Source organism: Rhinolophus hipposideros (genome assembly GCF_964194185.1).
Source record: "Rhinolophus hipposideros genome assembly, chromosome: 1".
In the NCBI taxonomy this organism is placed as follows: domain Eukaryota; kingdom Metazoa; phylum Chordata; class Mammalia; order Chiroptera; family Rhinolophidae; genus Rhinolophus; species Rhinolophus hipposideros.
In genome coordinates, this window is record NC_138047.1 from 19,368,489 (window position 1) to 19,391,073 (window position 22,585).

The window sequence follows — 22,585 nt, forward strand, 5'->3', positions numbered from 1 at the left end:
CCATTTTCCCAACATGTTTGACTAGAATGGCTTTTGTACTTTTAAATAATCTGTTCTATTTTGGTAGACCTTTTCTTCCTTCTTTTTTAACAGTGTAGTTTCCATACAAGACTCACAATGAACTCACCATTGTCAAGTGGAAAGGAGTGGCTGGTTTTATAAGTACGTGTGCTGCTACTTGGTCTTTGCCTGTACCAAGCTTTGTGACTGATTTTGTGATTTTGATTCTGTCCAACCCAACTGCCCTTCCCATAGACCCTGTCCAGCATCCTTTGCTGCCTTAAATATTTTAAAGATCTTTTTTAACTTTTATTTCCCAGTTCTAATTTTTCTCCCTCTCACCTACTTTATTTAGCATGTATCCCTATAACAATAGTGAGAAAGAAAAAGTGGTGTGATCAGCTGAAACAATAATTGGATTTCTCTTATCTATTAAAAAAAAGTTTTAAATTTTATAACTTCCTTTCTTGCTAAGTGCTTATTGGAATGACAGTGAAATGATTGGAAAGAACCAGCTTTCCCTAATTAAATCTTCCATTGGGAATGTTAGTTGGGAAAAGAGCAAAATTTTTTTTCTTTTAATTAGTTGTGATATTTTAGGAAAAATTAAGGCAGGAGGAAGAGATAGGATTATCAGTTTTCTTTTGTAATCAGAATTGATTTCTGTGATACTCAGATGGAGTGTAATAGGCCACTAGTTGTCTGCTCGTTTCATTTCGCCCCATCTTCTCCTAATTTAGTTTCACCCCTAATTTTAGCCGGCACATGGTCACCTGGAATACAGACTGCATTTCCCTGCCTCTCTCGCAGGTAGACATCACTGTATTACAAAATTTTGATTAATTGCTTATAAGCGGAAGTGTCATGTGCAACTTCTTGGAAGTTTCCTATAGGAAGAAGGCTTTCCCTCCCCTCCCCCACCGCCATACACACTTTACCATCTTCCTGAAGGGTAGAGCTGACACTTAAGCTCAGGCACCCATCTTGGACCGTGAGACACAACCCATGCATGGGGGATAGTTGGGCAACAAGCAACAGGAACTTCTGGATTACCTGTGTGTACATGAGAGAGAAACTCCTGTTTTGTGTAGCCCCTTTGTTTGTGGTTGGTTTTCACGTGGAGCTGGTCAGCCTCTCAACTGATGTATGTGTGCGTCTGTTACATCTTGTTTGGTACAAGCGCAGCTTTTTGAGATTTTTTTATTTTTATGTCAGACTGTATAACTCAGAGGTAAAGGTATGCTTTATTTGGTAGATAAAAGAGTCTTAACTCTTAGAAGTAAAAATGTCTGAGATGGTCTTCAGGTTCTACAATCTTAAATGTCACATGGCAAGCTATTATTGTGACTTTTAAAAACTACAGAAATGCTCTTCTGCTTTGCCTTTCTCTCCCACTTCCCTAGTGGTGCTGTCCTAAAGCCAGTAAATGGGATAGAGAAAGAGAGGTGCCCAGTGTTTGGGGAGGCATGGTGGCCTAGAGTGGGGTGTAGAGTGGGGAGGAGAGCATCTGTGTGGGATGGGGAGCCTGGCTTGGGAGTTCCAAGGTCAGGCAGGAGAGGCAGATTGGGGCGGATACGAAGGGTAAGCCTGAGCAGAGTGCGGAGGTGTCCACGTGGGAGGAAGGGGTGGAGAGGTGATGGGTTACTGCATTACTACACTGGGAGTTGAAAGGACTCGAAGAATCCACAGAACCTACTCGTACATGGCTTAGAGGAATAAGCAGGCACAGCTGAGCCTCAGAGGCCTGAGAGGCTCACTGGTGACTCCCCAGGCTGGCTTCTTACCTGCCCAGGACATATTTCATCTCCAGATATGAACCATCACAACATCTGGAGGAATCAGTTTCAGGAGAGCACGGGCAGTAGCGTCCAGCCTTGTGTTTTACGCCCTCCTGGTCATGCACGTGTACTCAGGTATAAGCCATTAGTTTGCACATCCCTAAACTTGTCAACAGGCTAGCCCTGGGGGCCTTCAGAGTGTTGTCACCTTTAAACAGAACATTACACATCGCTAGGTAGCCTGATTTTGTCCAAGAATCAGTACCAGACTTCTGGTGTGCCTGCAGAGAAGCATAGGGACTTAGGGTTTCTGGGTGGGAATTCCCGCCTGTTCTCGTGAAATTTTCTCACTTTCCCATTCCCGAATCCCGAGAAAACTTGGTTGGGAAATCAGGAAAATCGGCTCCTTGAACCCAGTAATACCAACAATGGGAACTAAGCATACTACTTACAATGTATCTCTTAGACATTTTTCCTTTTTATTGCTAGGGTTTCCGGGCGGGAATGCCTTCCCATTTTTGGGAATTTTTTTCACTTTTCCATTCCCAAATCCCAAGAAAAGTTGGTTGGGAAATTGGGAAAATCGACTCCATGACCCAGGTGGTTGGTAGTATCGGCCGTCATTTTGTGGAAATGATTCATTATGGAGAACAGAAAACAGTTTGTATCTCGGGATTCGGGAATGGGAAAGTGAAAAAAATTTCTGAGAATGGGCGGGAATTCCCACCCGGAAACCCTACATAGAGCTGTCCCAGTCTAGCTGTGAGACACCTCTGTGCAGTTACATACAGGAGTAGTGATTAAGTCGGCAGGTTAAAGGTAATGGAAACCAGAGTTCTCACTGTTAGAGAAGGGAATTACAAATATGGAAAGGGAGGAGACTAGAATGAACCGTGTCATGCTGTATTGGAATTGGATGTGGTTGTGCAAATGCGTGTTTTCAGTAATATAAACAATGAAGTGTGTGTGTGTGTGATGCTGAGCATACAGTAAAGTTTTAGAACCCTAAATAAAATGGAAGGCAGATCCCTTTTATTGTTGGGGCTTTTTTTTTCCTTTTTTGGTGGATCTGTGTTCGTATTTTTTCTTTATACTTGGGAAAACCATCTTTTAAGCAAAACTAACCTTGTTTAGCAGATTAAACCTCCATGGTAATGTTTGAAAATTGCTGTGCATTAAAACGTCAACCAACATTTTTTTACAGGACATTTTTATTTTTTGATCATCTGGTAGCGGTTAGAAGAATTTCTGGGTTGACAGTGGGCGTAGATGAAGTAACGTGCTGCCAGCCTCAGTTACCTGATCTTTCTGCCTTGATGTCATAGTTTTTTAGCTCAGGGCTTTGGGCCGCTGCACACTGCTGGCTGGTTCTCACATGGGCACGGTTTGTTGAGCTGGATGACTAAGGCTGGGCCCGCAGAAACCAGATCTCCAAGCAAAGCTGACTGGCCCTAGTAACGTCTGATCCTGTAACATTAATCGCATTAGCTCCAACTTGCTGTGCTAATCACACCGCTAATTACATGACTTTTCTTAATTTGGTGTCGCATTTAACAGACAGTGTTCTATGAATCCTTGCTTCTGTTTTTGTGAGCGGTAACACTTCAACCTGTGAAAATAATTTAGCACTTTACTTTGTAGGAGTGTAGCTCTAATTTGGGTACGTGAACTGACTGTGATTTTTTCTTTTTTTTCTTTTACAGTCTCCTTATCCCACATCACACAACTGGTCCTCAGCCACAACAAGCTAACAAGTGAGTTGACTTTATCATTTGTTTCCCAGTTTCTGACTTTTAGGTAGTAATGTGGTGATGCCGCTGATTCCTGTTTTTCCTTTGAAGACACTAATGACAAATGTTTGGGGAAACCTAATATTTATTTTGGTGACACTAGATTTATTAGCATATTGTCACCCTCTAGTTTTGTACTTTGCTCTGTTTTGAGGATTCTTTCCTATTGTGTGTGTAAGGTGAAGAAAACAAATGACATTACTTTTTTGGGAATGGTCCTGAATTCAGGGATGGTGAATGCTGCAGTGACCTGAACGGATGGGCCATGCATTCGTGTTGCCATGAAAAAAAGTTATCAAAAAATATTAGAATAAGAGTTCTTTGCTTTCATCTAGATTTCTTCCTCAAAGGGGAAAATTTAACTATTGATATGCTTCTCTGCCCTTCTTGATAGGGGAACAAAACCACACAGTTGAATAAAGTACATAAATTTGCATTTGCCATTTTCAAATTCTTGAATCTGGTTTCCAAGAAAAATTCCGTTGGGTACTGGTAGGTCACAGTGTGGTTAATATATACCGCAGTATATTTAATGCTTTTATAAGAATACCTTGTGTGAATGATTTTATTGTCAGAGCTGTGGCTTTAAAGACTTTAATGACAGGGACCCACTCTCCTTTCTCATTCCTAATTGACTGTCACTTCTTTGTGCTTGCCATATTTCCTGCAGACCTGAATGATTTTCTAATCATGTGGCAAGAATTTGTTCGGGAGCTTTCCGAGTTCAATGAAATTGAGCAGAATGTCATCTTGAGGGATTTGTGCCATGAATTTATGTGCGTGTGTGTGTTACATACAGCTTGAAGCAATGTCACAGAGCTGTTGATAATCTCGAATTAAGAGTGGCAGGGCCCTTCGTGTGGAGGAGACAGGCAGATTAGTTGATTTTTAGCAAAAAGGTCATATTTGTCAAGCAAAGGTGGGGGGGCACAATTGTCATGTTTGAGTAGCAGGGGCCACAGCAGCTGAAAGTGAGGGCTACAGGTAACGTGTGATCCTTTCTGTAACAGGCAGTATGCTGTCACCTTTATTGTTTTTTGTAGCAAACTGTCCTGTTGTCCCCTGGAACCCTAATCCCAGTCAGAGGGGTCTTGCTGTTTGTTTAGCAGGCTGGACGGCATCCTCACGAAATGCCCCAAGATTTTGTGAGCAGAAGCTCCTCACGCTCATTACTGCATAGTTCATAAAAACGTTTCTTAATTGCCGAGATTACCATTATTAGGTCTGTGTCATTAGAGCAAATCAGTTTACATTCAAACAGAAAAACAAAACATGTTTTATTCCTACTATATTCATTAATTGATCTGTTCTTTATAAAATCCTCCAGATAGTTTTAGTTTATTTTTTTTTTACATGTCCACAAAGATGGAAATCTGAGGGATCGATGGATCGGTTTCTTCCTCTAGGTATGTAATGTGAGATTATTTTAGGCATAAACATGGAGTTAAATTGTGCTGCTCTGAAAGAGGCTGACTGAATGGATCCAAACTTCATGTTTCTTCTTCTTTCCCTGATTTTTTTTTTTCTTTTTTCCTCATTTAAGACATTCTTGACCTAATCCAGCAAACTCTAATTAAATGTCTTGGTAAATTCTGTTTCAAGCCATTGTGAGGGGTGTCAGTGACACCCAATCTGTTCCACTAAGGTCAAATTAGCATCTCTTACTATTTTTCTGGCATTTAAATGAATGACTTTGCTATGGTTTTTCAAGTGTTTATAGTAAATATGTCTATTTGATGGCGATATAAATATGCATGATGTGTAAGTGGCTGAGCACGCCCTGCTGTCACTTTTTATTGTAATCAGTGTCTTTCGCTTTCCGTGGTTTTTTAATAGGGACTGGCTGACAACGCTACATTAAAACCACTAGGACTCAAAAGATGAAACCCTCCGCATTCCTTTTGTCTGTAAACGTACTTGTGTTTGTGTTTTTCTCCTAGCATGCCAGTTATACCATTCTCTGACATTTCCACTTGTGGGCTTAGGGAATGAATGATTGGCTTATTCAAACCGGTACCTAATCTGGGGACACGGTTTGACCCCACACAACAGCGTCAATATCTGCGAGGCCATCGGAACCATGTGGCACCGCGTTGACTTTCTGTCCCTGCTGGTGGTTTTGCCATCGATAGGTCTTACCTAGTGCAATACGAGAGAGGCCACCAGGAAGCTGAAAGTGGGCTCGTGATCCATAAATTCCCCAAGGTTTTGTGAGCAGAAATTCTTGAAGTTTTCTAGAGTATAGTTTATTAAAAGTATTCCAAAGTTATCAAGCTAGTTGCTGTTAAAGGTTCATCATTTTTACAGTGACACTATTGAAATTTAGAACTGGGGGGTTGGGGCTGTGTCGATGGGTTTTGGAAATTGGGAAGTCCGTGGGGAATTGTTCTGCCTGCAGCCACGTTCCCAGCTATGTGCGTTTCCAGGAGGAGGCAGAGTAGCAGGCGAACCTTTTCCTTCTGCCTTTTCGCTGTGACTGGGCAGGTGTGGTCTGGGAACGCAACAGAGGTTCTTTCTGGCACAGTGGGCATGGTTTCAGAGAAAAGGTGAGGTTCTGCCACCAGGCCTTCCTTTCGGAAGCACCGCTTTCCCTGAGCTGCAGCACACATCCTGCCCTGCTCTGGCCCACATCCTGCAGCCAGCCTTTCCTCCTCACGTACTGCTCTAGGAAGGTTCTCCATCTCCTCCCCCTGCCCAGCCCTGCTCTGTTTCAGACCACCTTGCCCCCTCTCTTCTACTTTGCAGTGGCCTCGCTCCCCACCCGCCCGTGGAGGCGCCCTAACGGCAGGGCCAACTGCAAATCTCTCTTCCCTTTGCAAAGTCCTGTTGTTCATAGACTCTTCACGCCAGTGGAGCACTTCCTTCAGTTGCTTCATGTATTTCTCCCTCCACATACATCTTAGGCTTTCTGGAAAGCGGGGACCATGTCCTAGTCTTGTCTCATGCCTGTTGCGGAGCACACGGTGGCTCCGAGCCTCCTGCAGAGAGCAGGTGATGGGAGGAAGCAGTGAATGCAGGGGAGGGGACAGAGGAAGGCTGGTCTGAGGTGAAGTGGTGGTAATGGTGGGGAGAGCGGCGGTTTCTTCTGCACTAACCAGTATCAGGACTTGTCGTGGCCACCCCAAACTCCTGTCTCATGGATTTGTTTCAAATGTGCTGGACCGTGAGAGCTCGAAAGAAACATTACCTTAGATCCTGCAAGGTGGTGTCAGATTATCTGTATAGCCACTGGGGTCTTTCGCAGTTATGGAATGACGTGCTGGGATGGCATGCCTCAGCTCCACCTGAGAATCCGCTGGTGGCGAAAGCTGGGGCCCTGACTGGTCACGGATGCGTTTTTCACCCAGCGACCTCGTGGGCTCAGCCGAGGGTCTCTGCCCCAAAGAACCTCCTTTACCACTCTAGGTCTCACTGCTTCTGGGCCTGTTACTTGTTCACTTAGTTTATATATTTAAGGTCCCAAATTATTTACTCATTTCTTCATACAGTTAACTGTGTCTTATAGGTACCCTGAGGCGAGGAGCCCAGTCTGATGCTGTTTTGTATCCCGTCCCTCACAAAAATGCCCAGCACGTGGTGAACATGAACTAGGCAGTTAACACCGGTGGATTAATGGATTGGTAGTTGACGAATTGTGCCAAGTCCCAGCAGCACGCTGAGGTGATACACCCCAGGGCAGGCTCGCTCTGTTTCCAAAGAAGGGAATGAATGTAGCAGTTATTCCAAGGCTGACTTCCTCCCTCTGCCCTCCTCCTCCACCCCCTGCCCTTGTGACTGCCCTCCCTTGTAAGCCTGTCTTAGCTGAGTCCTTTTCCGTCTGCTCTTTAATTTGATCCCTGCTGGTTATGCTGTTTGGAAGTGTTAGTTTTGTAAATGTTTTTCTACTTTTGTCTCAAACAGGAATTTCTTTTTGAGACAGCCATTTTAAGACTTGTCCACTAGAGGTCACTGTTGAGATGGATATCCGTATATTTCTTCCCCCAGGGGTTTGTGCCTAAAGATTAAAAAGCAAATTTGTATTGCCAGATGAAATATTTTGCAAGCTGTTCGGCTCTGTTCAATGGGGCGTATTGCTCTTGCCATTTGTATAGTGCAGTTTTACCATAATTAAGGTAGATCCTCCTGTAAGGAGGTGTGTTATTTTTATTTTGCTTCTAAAACTACATATTCACTTTCACATACCATTTTTTAGTGTTCATTAGGGCTATTTTCTCAACTTAGAAACTTTTTCTCCCAATATCTTCAAATGGGAAGAATTTTATTGCTTTTTTAGTATTTTTGTATTGAGTATGTGGGAAATCCGCCCCCCCCAGCCCCCCCGAGCCCCCGGAAGAAAATTTAAAATATGTATGTATGTAACCAGGTATTAATTTAAAAATAATGTGTAAATCTCAGGAAAATGTGCATTTGTGCATATTTGTACTGCTTCTTCTACAAAGTGCCGTTGTGTAGGGAAGAATACTATGCATTAGGAAATGAATTACATTCTGCATCAGTGATAAAACAATCTCTGGGCATAATTTTTTAACGTGAAGCTTTTCTTAATTTTGTGTAATAATTAAATAATTTTATTCTTACTGCAAGACCCATATTACACATAGTGCTAGCACCTTAAATATGACAACAGTGTTTTGCATTTTGTGACCCATGCACATTGAGAATTAAGTACCCATCATTTTGTGCAAGAAATGCAAATGATATGTTTTTGCTCTGTGCACACATTGAGCAGCCAACTCCGTAAACCTTTTATAAGTGTGGGTCTCTGAACGTAATGGTTTAGTTTTATTCTTTGAACTTTTAACTGCCATGTCAAACCTTTCTTTGAGGTATTAGCAGTTTTGCCTGCAGTTTCAGGCCTTAATGTGACCATATCTTGTCATTTAATGTATCGGAAATGGTGAGGCGGGCCGTAAACCCAAGTTTTATGGCATAAGGGGTGTGTGTGTGTGTGTGTGTGTGTGTGTGTGTGCGCGCGTTTTTTTTTTTAATAGACTATTTCCTATTACTTATAGCTTATGTATGAATTTGAAATGATAGGGAACGAGAAATGCTAGGGATGTTTTTTAGTTCAATAATTTCTTTATCAAAGATAATGTTCTAAATATATAGAAGTTAACATAATATTTAAAATTTTATGCAGATGTGTATATTGATAGGCTACCTGCCACGAGTGTTGTTATAAATGAATTAAGCACCAGGCTCCACATAAAAATAATGCATTCTCCAAATATGCAGATCCAATTATAATGAGGAAAATGAAGCAGTTTTTAAAAAAGCATAATAAATTGAAATACTTTGCTACAGACATAATAGATGGTTGAGATGAAGGAGAAAACGTAACTATCTCAACTCATAAGAATGACCTTCACTGGTCTTTCTTCCAACACCCTGTTCTAAAGTCTCTTAGTTATTTCCTCTTTCCTAGATTATTTGTCATGCCTTATGCAAAAGTTCTTGTGCATGGCTTGTATGAAATTAAACTATGAGGGAGAATATGCAAAATAAATCGTCTCTGTGTCATGAATTTATCTTGTGACAATGTCAAAACAACTTGCTGTTTGCATTTTAACAAAGTATAAATGTATTTATAATACGGAGGCTTTGATCAATAGCTTATTTTTTTAATTAGTGCACATTTATCAGTAACTGGGCCATCATTTGAAAGATTGGATTTGAAAATCAGATACCCAACATTTTTGAGTCTGACAGCTATAAATTAAACAATATCTATCGGATGGTACTAGTGGTTAGGTAACCATAAAAAATAGCTTGCAATTGGGAGGTTGCTGTTGTTTTGGTTTTGGTAAGGAAGCAAATGCTTGCAAAGCATCCGTGGGAGAATCTGTTGGCCCCGTAGTCCGGAACCAGCATGGTCTAAGGTCAGCGGGGGAGGTTGGAGAAACTGGTTGTTGATGGGATGGTGTCCTCAGCTCAGAGACTGGGGTCCCCTGATCCCTGAATGCAGCCCCACCAACCACAGCGGACCTTTTCCGCAATCGCTGCCCTGTGCAAAGAGGACGCTAGCTAAATGTGGCGTATTAATTCTCCCACAGTGTCTTTCTAAATGGAAGACTTCAATCAGGAGAATTTCAGAATGGTGGCGGGTTGGGGAGAAAATAAAGTGGGGGTAGTTTGAATCTGGCCCTGTCCAAATCATAACTAGCTCATTTGGGGGAGCTGATCTTGAAGAGGGTTTCCTTTGCTGTTTACAGCAGAACTGTCCAACAGTAATCGATTTCATAGCAATAACTTATATCTAAACCATCTGTTGACTATCTTTCTCCGAGATGGTATGTTTGTGTGTGTGGTGTGTGCATACAAGTGTGTGGTGTGGAGGAGGGTGGGAGAGGATATTCTAAGAGGTGTGTCTAGAGCAGTTCTTTTTAAGCTTTTACAACTCACTGACCTTGTTAAAGGATAGGGTGAAAGCTGTGTCCATGCTCCTTAAAGATGTGCACGTAATGGTTATAATTTCAACAAATTTGCAAATCCCATTAAAACGATCCATTACTTTTTTTAAATTAACTTTTTAAATTAGTTTCAGGTGTACAAAACAATGTAATAGACATTTACACCCCTCACCAAGTGATAACCTCCTCCCCCCGAAAGCCTACGACCCCTCCGACAACGTATATAGCTGTTATAATACAATTCCACTGACTGTATTCCCTGTGCTGCACTCCACATCCTGTGACTTACGGTGGCGCCCAAAAAATGTATACACATGACTTGTATTCATCTTTTGTTATAGGTATATATTGAGTATTACAATTTTAATCGTTTTTTTCCTTTCTTAAAATGTGTGTACATTTTTTGGCACCCTTTGTGTGTATATGTGTGTGTGCGCATATATATATATATGTATATGTGTGTGTGTATATATATATATATTTTAAACAAGGATTTGTAACGTTGAATGGAATTCATGTGCATGCGTGCAGACACGCACATATTTTTAGCTCCAATAAAACCTTGAGAATGCCTTTCCCATTTCAATTTTTCTTTCTCTTTCTCAATCAGCTTAATAGGACAAAACACCATGCTGCTGTGACTGACCACTAGTTAACACTCATGGACCTTCTTTTCAGCTATTTTCTGTGAACATTCTTTTGTTTAGTTTTTTTCTGTTCCTTTAGCCTTTTCTTCCTGCCTGTATATTCTCTGTTCTCAACACCTGATTCTTCTCTGGTCAGAAGTACCTGCCCCTCTCTCCAAATCTTGCTCATCCTTCAAGAAGTTGAGATGAATTCTCATCTTTTACCGTGAAGCCCCCTGAACCAGCACTGCGTGGAAAATAAAGTGAAGGCACCCCACAGCTTATAGACTCTGACGGACCATACTCCACATACATCATGACTTTAGTTTGAAAGGGAGAAAAGAACTAGCGTTTCTCGACACCGTGTTCTGTATGCCATGGAAGCAACAGGTTTAAAGTGGTTAAGTAAGGAGAGCTGGAAGGTGGGGAGGGGGCTTTTTATGGCTTCGGAGCCTCTGCCAGCCATTCCCCTGCTGCCTCTGCCACTGATGTGTGTGTGCGGTTTCCAGGGCCCACTGAGGCACAGCTCGGCGCTCCGTGGACGAAGCCTTGGCCCTGGATCTTTACTTGTTCAAATAGAAGAGCAGGGAGAATTTCTAAGGCTCAAAAGCATAAAGATTGTCATCTTTAGAGGAGGTTTAACAAAGCTACTGTGTGGGTTTTTCTAGCACTGGGCATCTTCCCCCACGCCCATCCTTCCTGACTCATATAATTACTTCCCTCCTCAGCATCGAAACATAAGGCAAGGAAGGAAGCAAAGCAACCTAGTGTGGCCTCTTGCTGAAATAATTCTTAACTGTAAAAGGGATGTGAACTATTGGCAGAGCTCTGTGTGTGTGTGTGTCTGTGTGTGTGTGTTTGTGTTGGCGCATGCGTGTGAATTCGACTTGCCTGCTGTCTCCCTCTTAATGTTAATAATTGAGGATGGAGAGTGTGTGTGTATAAAATTCTGTCTTCTAGTGATACTTATTTAAGAGCCTAGAGAGCTCTTTTTATGGTTGAGCTTGCATTCCCCATTGAATGGAGTTTTTCTATGTTGTCTTTTTCCTTCTCGCTCTTTCCAGTTTCAGAACTTCTTGCGCGTTTTTTACTAGAGGAGCCTCTGTCCATTTCTTACCCGTCACTAGATGTCACGTCCTCCCAGGCCATCCAATGCGCTGGCCTTTCCTCTCAGTGCTGCTTTTCCCACCCAGCTCCCAGATGAGAGCTATTTATTGATGTGTTGCCTTGCAGGCGGTATAGCTTCTCAGCAACTGGAGTGTGATTTCAAAGGTGTGTTCCTAAAAGAATTCAGGATTTGGAAGACCTGGAGGTTACGCGGATTGTCCCTTGGTTCTCTCTAGGAAGTTAGTGCAAGATTCAGACAACTGATGTTTGCATCCTCACAGGAGCAGAAATGCATGCTTGGCAGCTTTTTAGGACATTTGTTTGGCTCTCTGTATACACTTTTCAGATATGCCCAGGGACATACATATTTGCATGTTGGACTTCATGCTATAAAATCTGTCTACTGCTCGTTTGTAATATTTTCCCCTCATTTTTGGATAATTGATTATTCTCACGATTGCTGAAAGAGTAGGACTTTTTTTTTTTTTTTTTTTGCAGTGAATTAAATCGGAGATTTTTTTGGTTAAAATTACTTAAGCTGCAGAATCTTAAGGAGGCGCATAATGGGTGCAGTAAGTATGCACTCGGAGGTGTGGGTACTCGGTAAATACCAATGACTAACTGAAAATAGCATTAGTGCTGTCATTTATAAAGCTAATAATATTTGGTCCTTAATGCTGGCCCTTACTCAGTGGATGTTTAGATATTTTGCTGTTTTATTATTACCTGGAGGACCATGCAGATCCTTTTAAATGAGAATTTGCTTTACTGTTTCATAAACTTTGTGTTTTTAAATAACCTGTAACTACTACAATACACGCTCTTAATAGCTGCTTTTGGGGGAAATCCCATAAAATCTACAAAGTTAGTTATCATCAGTACACTTTTGGACTTCAGATTCTTATGCTTAGATATAATTAGTTTATTATTTACCTTGTGTTTTTTGGCCAGAAAACACAAGTCACGTATCGCTCTAAGTGCACATGAACCTTTTTTTGCATGTAAAACTCTGAAGAGCATAATCGTTTGTATGCGAGCATGAAGAGATTCTCTTTCCCTGTAATCATTAAAACGACATTCAGGACTATGATTCCTAATTGGCTGAAAGAATTGGCATCTATATAATTAGTCTAGACATCACCTCTGTGGTGTGAATAGACTAACGTCTTCCAGCTATTGTGGCAAAGGATGAAAAGGACTATCCTTTCACTCTGGCGAACAATGTCCCAAGTCATATTTCATATATCCTCTGTTAATTTGCCTTCTTTCCACCTTACTTTGTTCGGGGTGGGGGGGGTGGGGGTGGAGGGGGTTGTTATCCTGTATCATATTCGTCAAATGTTGGGGCAAAGCAATGTTTGCTTTCACTGTTTCCTTTTACATGGTCTTTCTCCCCCCACTCTACGTATAATATGTATACTGAATAATCTGACTCATTTTCATGTATTTTTATATTTTTCATAAATGTTTCAGTAGCTTTCTTGTAGCGGTGTAACTTAGGAATCTGACTGTCTTCCTTTTGATAACCTCTTCTATCCCTCTCTTACATTTATACTAAATGGGACAGCAGTGCCGTTCGCTGTATTTTGCTTTGCCTTATCCCGTGTGGTGTCTGTGGCCCTGGTTTGGCCCACGGGTCTGTGGCACTTTGGTGTCTGGAAATGGACACAGGACAGCAGTGTTGTTACCTATAGCAGCACAGGGAGCAAGCCCACCACTGGTCCTGTGCTCCCGTCAACCCTTGGTTCCCATTAAGTCGCCCTTTTATTGCACTTGTGGTGGGTACTAGTCCATCCTTGGTTTCCGTAGAGCAGGCAGTGGCTGAACCTTGAATTTGGTTTTTCAAAGAGACTTGTGGGCAGGGTCCCCTGGTTTTCATGGCCCAGCCTAGCACCTGTCCTTTGCAGGAATTACCAGAGCTAGAAACAGTCTGGGTGCTTCTGCAGAAATACTTGGGCAGAGTGTCCTTCTCACTGCTTAGCAGTTTGCTGGAAGTGGTGGATGGAGTTCACCTCCGGATTTCGTGTCCATGCAGATGACGGAAACCTACATGTGTTCTGAGCAGATTCTGGCTTCCCAGCAGCGTGGGTGGGTGTCCGGTGCCTGGTCCATCACCACCCTTTTGTCGCTGAGAGGACAGGCTGCCGGGGCTGCCCATATGGCTCTGAAGACCTAGGCATGGCCCACCAGCCCTCCCGTGGGCTGCTCGCAGGCGTGCTCCTGTCCTTATGTTTTGCGTGGGGCCTGCTGCTCCCTGAGCCTGTCACTCTTCACAGTTGTGTTCTTTGCCTCAGGGGCCACAAGATGCTTTTGCTCGGAAAGCCCCCGGATCGGCTGTCCCCCAGCTGGTGTGTCTGTGCTGTCACTGCCAGCAGCGTTCTCCGTGTAGGCCTCAGCGTTTTGAAGGCCAGAAGTACAGCAAGTGGCATCTCTCCATGTGACCACACTTGGGCGTGATGAGGTGGCTGCTGAGTGACTTAATTCGATGGACGAGGGGAGTCAGTGCTTTTTTCATACTAGTCCATACTGATTCACCATAACGGTCTGTGTGGGGAAGCGGACGTGCACCGGAAATGGTTTGATTCCAGCCCCCAGCTTGGGTGCATTGGCCACCGAGAGCGTCTCTTTTCTTGTCTTTGTTTTTTCTTTTTTTTTTTTTTTTTCACTTTTCATCACCTCCAGACTCAGTAGCTCACTGAGGTGACAGAGGTGTCCTCCTTTGGATAACATTCATTTTTTATAATCTCATAGCATTATTGTGTTTGGTAAGGGACATGTGCCCTACATGAATGATTGTGGTGTCACCAATGAGTTAGACGTTTTCTGAACCAAAGTATGGTCCCCAGAGCAGCAGTGTCACAGTCCCCTGGGGCTTGTTGGAAATGCAGATTCTCGGGCCTTGTCCCAAACCTACTGAATCAGAAATGCTGGGCTGTCTCCCCACCCCAGTCTGTTTTCGTAAGCCCTCCGGTAATTCTGGTATCCTGGAAGGTTTGCACACTGCTTTTGGGCAGCCTTGTCCAGCAGAACTTTCTGCAGTGATGGCCATGTTTTGTACCCAAGTTGCCCAGTGCAGTAGCCACATGTGGCCATCAGGCTCTTGAAATGTGGCCAGTGTGTCCAAGCAACTGAATTATTAATTTTATTTCATTTCAACTGTAGATTTATCTTTTTTTCTTTTCTTTTTTTTTTTAATACCTTCATCCAGTTTTCTAACCCAACCTCTCACCTCCCCCGAGCCCTTCCTCTGGTAACCACAAATCTGATCTCTTCTTCTATGAGTCTGTTTCTGTTTTGTTCGTTTATTTTTTTCTTTAGATTCCACATGTAAGTGAGATCACACTGTATTTGTCTTTCTCTGTCTGACTTATTTCACTTAGCATAATGCCTTCAGGGGCCATTCATGTTGTCACAGATGGCAGGATTTTCTTCTTTTTTATGGCTAAACAATATTCCATCATGTATATATCACATTTTTTATCCATTCATCTGTTGATGGACTCCTAAGTTGTTTGGATAAATACCCAGAAGTGGATTTGCTGGCACGTGTGGAAGTTCTATTTTTAATATTTTAGGAGCCGCCATCCTGTTTGTCATAGCGGCTGCCCCAATTTACATGCCCAATCTGGATTTCAGTTTAAATAGCCACATTTAACTAGTAGTGGTTGCATACGGGACAGCCCAGCCCAGAGCAGACCCTGTTAATTATTGTATGGATAGACTCCTAGAAGGCTTTAAAAAATAAGATATACAACTGAAAACAACAAAGGAACAAGACAAACAAATGAAGAAACAAAAACTCATAGACAACAGACAATAGTTTAGTGGTTACCAGAGGGTAAGGGGGGAGGAGGGTGGTAGATGACAGTAAAGGGGATCAAATGTATGGTGATGGAAGGAGAACTGACTCTGGGCGGTGAACACACAATGGGATTTATAGATGATGTAATACAGAATTGTACACTTGAAACCTATGTGACTTTCCTAACATTGTCACCCCAATGAACTTTAATTTAAAAAAACTTATTTATTGTGGAATTATTAATTGTATGTCCCAGAACAAAGTACTCCTAGAGTGGATCTCCAGTTGCTATACCCGTCATTTATTTAGGTTCTTCTCTTGGGGAGGCGATAGCTGGGGGAGCGTGTTCTTGAGTGTAACATTGGTTTTGTTGAGTACCCTTGAGCTGTGCAACACCTGGTAGCTGTTCCTGTTGTGACGTAACCAGTGACAATACATCCTCTAGAAGGACGTCAAGCGGTTACTCAGGAATAAAGCTGGGTCAACGGTTTAACGGTTGGACCTCTGGTCTGTCTACTGTGTCTAGTCAGTGCTTTCTGAGGCTTCCTGCCCCAGGGAGCTTTTTCAAGACGCCTTAATGCAGGAGATTAGGCGAGTCCCCTTCGGGACCCCCTGCTTCTGAGCTTCCTAAGTATTTTGGCTTCTTGTTGTGGAACCATCCAGAAACCAGTGCATTGTTGCTGAGTCTGGACCAGCACATGGTTCTTGGGTAGGTGCAACTCTAGAATAGCATTCGGGTTCTTAGATTTCCAGAAGATTGAGACCAGTCTCTGGGCATAGTTTCTGGGGTTACATGACCACATCTTTGTCACCTTTTTCAAAACATGGTGGAAGCTCTGGGTCGAGCATGTCCCCAGCAGTCCCCTGACCATTTGACCAGAGCCGAATGGCATTTAGGAGCCAGGAACACCTAAGAGTAGTTAGGGACCTTTCTCCCAAATCTAGCAACTGAAGCCCCCAAATTAAAGCAGCCATCACTGCTGGCGAGAAAATGACACTGAATTCTGTCATAAGCAAAGTTCTACATGACTAAGCTTCCTAATTGAGGGCCCCGTTTGTTCCCTTATTTAAATCCATATTGATTTTTATAATCCAGCTCTTACAACCATAGAATGTCAAAGCCAGCTAGAAGAGAATTTAGAAATGCTCATAGTCCAGCCCTCTCCTTTCAGGCTGCAGGAAGCAGAAGCCCAGCGAGGTGGTGAGTTGAGTAAGGGGCACACGGATTTTAAGGGCTGATCGGGGAAGGTCAGCTGAGATGAGCAGGCCAGGACTGCCGTGTACCTGCATCACGCTGTCCTCTGTTTCTTTGGTGTGCGAACTTGGCTGTTGTCTGTAGGCTGTGTAAGTACGACTGGGGTGATGGTCAGAATCTGGACAGATTGATGAAAAAGGAACATTTCAAGCACATAATCAGAAATAGCTTGGTGCTTACTATTTATGTATATTTTAAATGTCTTCTTCATGCTCATGTGTCACATAGATATCGTGAAAAATTCCACCAGGATATTCTGACCAGTGACTTACAAGGTGTGGTCAAAACCTACGGTGAATATCTAAATTAAACAAAAATGTATTACAGTAAAAGGCACATCAGCATTAATCCCCCCTAGAATACTCCCCCTCGCTTCAAACACACTTATCCCATCGTTCTTGCCAATTTCTGAAGCAGTTCTGGAAGTTCTATTTTATGTCTTTCATTGAGGTGTCATGGTTGCCTCGATGTTCCGAATCAATTCAAAACGTTTACCTTCCATGGTCATTTTGACCTTGGAGGAGAGCCAGAAGTCACACGGTGCTAGTCCAGTGAATAAGGTGGATGAGGACACACCGTAATGTTTTTATTTGATAGAAATTGCCATACCAGAAGCGATGTGTGACACAGAGCCTTTCCTTTGTGATCAAGACACACAGTGAATGCTGCTGCCGAGCGCCACCCAACAGAAACGCAGGGATCTTCAGTATGGGAAGTGGTGCATCAACCTTAGTAACAGGATGTAACAAGTTTCGACTCGTTTGGTGTAGTCAGTGGGGTGTGAGCTACGGCTGAGAGAAGGTGTGTTTTAAAGTGTGCCGTAAATCATCCTCCATCATGACAAGGCTCCGTGTCACACATCGCTTCTGGTATATGGCAACTTCTGTCAAATAAAAACATTACAGTGTGTCCTCATCCACCTTATTCATCCACCACTTCTGGCTCTTCTCCAAAGTCAAAATGATTCAGGACATCGAGGCAGCCACGACAGCACAACTAAAGACACTCACGAAAGAGGACTTCCAGAACTGCTTCAAAAAGTGGCTAGAACGATGGGATAAGTGTGTTCAAAGTGAGGGGGAGTATTTTGAGGGGGATTAGTGGCAATGTGTCCTTTACTGTAACACATTTTTTAATTTAAACAGTCACTGTATTGTTTGATCACACCTCATATTTATTGCTGCCACCTTTCCATAATAGCTTTTTCATAAGTTATTCCTGCCATGTATGTTATGGTTTAGTTATTGCACAACTGTTGTTAGCTAGTTATGGTTTATAGAGAGTTTTGTTGGAGTGAGTTAGTTTTCCAAGCACTAGACCTGTTTCCATTTATGGACTCTGATACCCCTTCTTTTGTAATTTACTTTCTCTGAACAGTATGCCTTTCTTACTTTATTCCCAAAGGATTGAAAATGCTAAAAGTGTGGTGCTGTGCACATAATAAGCATTCGCTAAATATTGGTGGAAAGAGTGAATGTTATCCCATCCAGACAGGTCTGAATGTTAATTTCTTTTGCTTTTTACTATGGCCGGGGGAAAAATTCGATGGTTTAGGAAGAATATTAGCTGTGTAATTTTTCCCCCTCTAGCTTGAATGCAGTCTCAAACACAATCTTCACATGCACAGCAAGAGGCTGGGAGAGGTTTAGTAAATTGAATGTGGGGTTATTGTTTGTGTCCACAAAACAAAGCCCTAAATCACATTTCGCATAATTTGTGGTTTTAAATTGGACTGATTTAGCAAGGAGAGTGAAATAATCTCTCATCCTGTCAAAAAGGCGATACCTCCAGACCAGCATTTAATTGCATTGGCAAAGTAACTTTGGGAAGGCAGCAGTAATTCTGGCTGCATTATTCTTGGTTTGTGGCTAAATTGGGATCATCATTTTCTCCTGGTTGCACTAACTTTCTTTATTGCTCTTCACACTAATCAGATGAATGCAGGGAGAGAAGCTTTGTGGTCGCTAGATGGTGAACAGGGAGAAAGAAAGGGTGAGGTCTCTGAGCAGTGCTGTTGTCATCTGTGGGGCTCCCACACTTCGCGGTCCAAGCTGACACCTGGTGACTCAGCAGGCACAGCCTGAGTTTCTCCATGATCATTTACACAAAGTGAATACCATTCATTTGTACAAAAGTATATTATCGACTGCACATCTAAAATGCTTTTGCAGCCAAAGTGTACAGGTAGGGCGCACATGCGTTTATGCTGGTGTCCAAGAGTGTGGTTTCTGGGAGTAAGTCCCAGCTGCCTCAATTATCCCATTAAAATCTGTCCTTTTGTCGCCCCTCCCCACCACCAGGCTCGGTAATGACTCCACGCCTTGCTCATTCTCCATCTGGATCACTGCTTCGTCCCAAGTGCCTTCGTCTAGAATGATTTGTATTCTTCACAGTCCCTTCCTCCAATGAAAGCATTTTCCTTCCCAAGCTTTCTTCCCTCTAAAAGAAATCAGGTCATTGGTACCCTAGACGTCTTATAAAGCTGAAAATGATGACTCAAACCTGGAACGAGCAGTCTGCCTGTCCTCTGTACCTATTCCCCGGGGAGTTCCACACTGGAGTTCTTGGAGTGGCTCTCCCCTTCAATATTTTAGAGACTCTATTTGGAATTTTACACACACCTTTCTAGTTGTTCTAGGCAGAGGTGCTCCCAGGTTTTCCCAGCTTTTTGGAAGATTCCCTGGAAGAAGCTGGTGAGAGGGGGATTAAATATATGGGGATGAGAGAAAACACTTTCTTGTGATGTACCCAAGTCCCCTGTCAATGGTTTCAGATACCTGGACAGTCTTGGTATGGGTGTTTATGTGAACCGTGGATGAGCTCTTAGCCAATAACAAATGTTTGCAGAAAAGACTAAATCAAATCAGCAAATGGGATACATGACGAAGTACAATCTATGGAAAGTATTTCTGCTGCCAATTGAAAGTACTTTTCAGGTAAAGATGCCATCGGCCTTTAAATTTGTATTTGGGAGTGTATACTCTATGGAAGGAAGAGAGTTTCAGGCCCCAGTGGTATGTTAACCTTTGATCTACTTCATCTGCATACTAGTATTCATGTCATGCTCTTCTATAAAATATTTCTATAAAATAACAGTGCATCGATCTGTTGCTAATCTGATGCAACGTGTGTGTGTGTGTGTTTGTGTGTGTGTATTGATCAAGGTGCAAAGGCCAGAGGCTAAAATCAGAAACTAGGTAGGTTGAATATTGCATCATTTAAGGTTGAACATAAATTGTTGTGATTTAGTGCAATGTTAAGAGAACAGCTCTTCAGATACCAGATTATCAAAATAGCTCGATGAATGTATCAGGAAGAGAATTGGAGTTCACTGTCTTTCTCTGGTGGAACTGCAAGGAAACAAAAAGGAAGGAAACAGTTGCATGTCTTAGGTCCTATGACAATTATAAAAGTATAAATGCTTTGCAAATTCACTTATAGACTGTTTTGGGCACAGAAGTTCTCTTTTGCCCTTCGAAGAAACATTTCCATGTCTACTAAGTGGTGAGTTACAACCTAAGAAAAACCTGCAAAATACAAGTGTACAAGAATTAGATGATCGTACATCTCTCTTGCACATGAAAGAAAAATACGGTGTGTTGCTGGCATTCCTTGTTGTGGTGAGAACGGTTCCGGTGTTCACACTCGGCGTTTGTTTCCGTAGCCGTGCCACCAAACATAGCGGAACTGAAGAATTTGGAAGTGCTCAACTTTTTTAACAACCAGATTGAGGAGCTGCCCACCCAGATCAGCAGCCTTCAGAAACTCAAGCACCTGAACCTCGGGTGAGTGTGGGTGAGAGGAAGCGTGGGAGAGGGAAAGGGGTATGGGCTGGGGGTATGGGCTGTGGGTGAGGGCGGGGGTACCGTTTACATCCCTGCGTGGGAGAAGCTGAGTTCTCATTTCTTTTTATGTTTTAGGTTTTGAAAAGAAGTTTTATTGTTTTTAATACATTCTTTCAGTGGCCTACATTAGTGCATATCTACTTGAGAGCTAATTGAGAAGCTAATTGTTGGTGCAATAAAGGATCTTTAACTGAATTTTGTTTCCAATAAAATTTTATTTCAGTTCTGTTGACTGAGAAGGGACTTATTTGCATAGCATTAACGGTTCAGACCAGTTGTAATAGGGTTGATTTTTCTCTCTGTATTAAGTAGAGGCAGTTTACAGAGCACCTTCCTTCTATGCAGGGAGGGTACCTTGCTCTCAACACGGCTTCATTGATTCTGGGCATTCTTTTACGTTGTTGAGAGGTTCCAATCCCATGTCGGTCTTCATGCAAAGATGAAGGGTGGCGTTTGGATTCAGTTGAGGTTGCAGAGCAGGTAGCAGTGAAGAACAATGACACCTTGTAGTCACACAGTGCTGTGCGGTTGTCCAAGTCCTCCTGCCAGGATTTGACCGTCTGGACCACGAGGAGGGAGGGTGGGCAGGCGGGCACTGCTTTCGTTTCCTGGAGAGGCAGTCACGCCCTTTCCTGGAGGTCAAGTGACTTGCTCCTGATCGGCCTCAGGGTAGTGGCAGAACTGGGCAGAGGACCCTTTGTTTGGGGTCCCTGCCCTCTCCATCAGACACCTGAAACGTGGGCTTCTGAATTCCAGCCTCGTTGTTGTTGCAGCTCTTAGATGAAACTGCCCACTTATGCTTCATCCGCTGTGTGAAGTAATATATTCATGAAATTATAACCATTGAAAGCTCTAGTTAAGTTAGTGATTTACATGGGGTGGTAATAGGAACTGGCCAGGTATTTGTCAATTTAACAGGAAGCAATCGTGGGGAAAGAAAAAACCTCACTCATGGAATGAGTTTTAGTTTAGTTCATGCTCTCCCCGGGGAGTTTGGTTAGACACTCTTTATTTTAATGTTCACTGTGGTTCAGAGACAATGTTTAAAAGATCCACAAGCATTCTTTTCTCTGATGTTTGAGGGAAAGTAGAGTTTAAAGAAGGGAAGTATCACTTTAGATCAGATGGCTTTTCCCCCCTACAAACATGGAGACTGTATACCCATCTGGCAAATCAGAAAAGAAAGGATTTTCCATTTATATCTTTGTTTTGAAAATGATTAAGTCGGATATTTAATTTGCATGTAAGAAAGAAGCTAAAACTAGATACACACACTAGAAATGTAAAACCAGATCTGTTCTTACTGTTAATTTCTTCATTTATGAAATCAGTTATTTGCATGTAAGCGCTAGGAATAGGATCTGGCACATAGTAAATATTCCTTAAGTGTTAGTTATCATTATCATCATCATCGTTTTATTTATGAATTCATTTATTTTGTGACTGCGTAAGTGCCCATTCTGCATCAGGAACCTTGCTGGTGCTGGGGGTCATTGGTGACATTACAATTCCTGGCCTTAATCGTGGGCCAGAGCTGGGTGTCAGTGAGCAGTGACAGTGTACAGCTGGGTCACTGATGTGGGGGGCAGTGGGGGAGAGGGACCAGGAGCACGTTAGGCTACAGGTTATTTTCTCAGGGGAAGGTTTCCTACAGGAGTGTTATTGCAGCCGATTCTTGATGCACAAGAAGGAATTTCTCAGACTCCCAAGCAGAGGGAAGACATCTCAGATTGAGAGAACGACATGCTAAAAAGCTCAGAGCTCAGCTCCTTCTGGGAATTGCTAGTTGTTTGGTGTCACCGAGTGCGAAGTGTGAGGTAGGGAGTGGTAAGGTAAGAGGTGAGAAGAGAAGCATGCGTGTCTGCTCTTTAATGAGTGGTTCTTGAGCTCCCAACTGTGTGGGTAGTTGTAGGTAGCAGCCATCCAGCCGTTACGGAGCGTACATCACATTTGGGTAAACGGACTGGAAACA

At 42.8% G+C, this 22,585-nt stretch overlaps 1 protein-coding gene across 1 annotated transcript in view; it reads left to right on the forward strand.

Moving 5' to 3' along the window:
* Positions 1–22,585, forward strand: part of RSU1 (Ras suppressor protein 1) — a 171,138-nt gene that overhangs the window by 16,932 nt on the left and 131,621 nt on the right. Inside the window, exons 3-4 of the mRNA XM_081058044.1 lie at positions 3,482–3,532; positions 20,433–20,553. Of these exons, the coding sequence (XP_080914170.1) occupies positions 3,482–3,532; positions 20,433–20,553 (172 nt within the window). The remainder of the gene's footprint in view (positions 1–3,481; positions 3,533–20,432; positions 20,554–22,585) is intronic.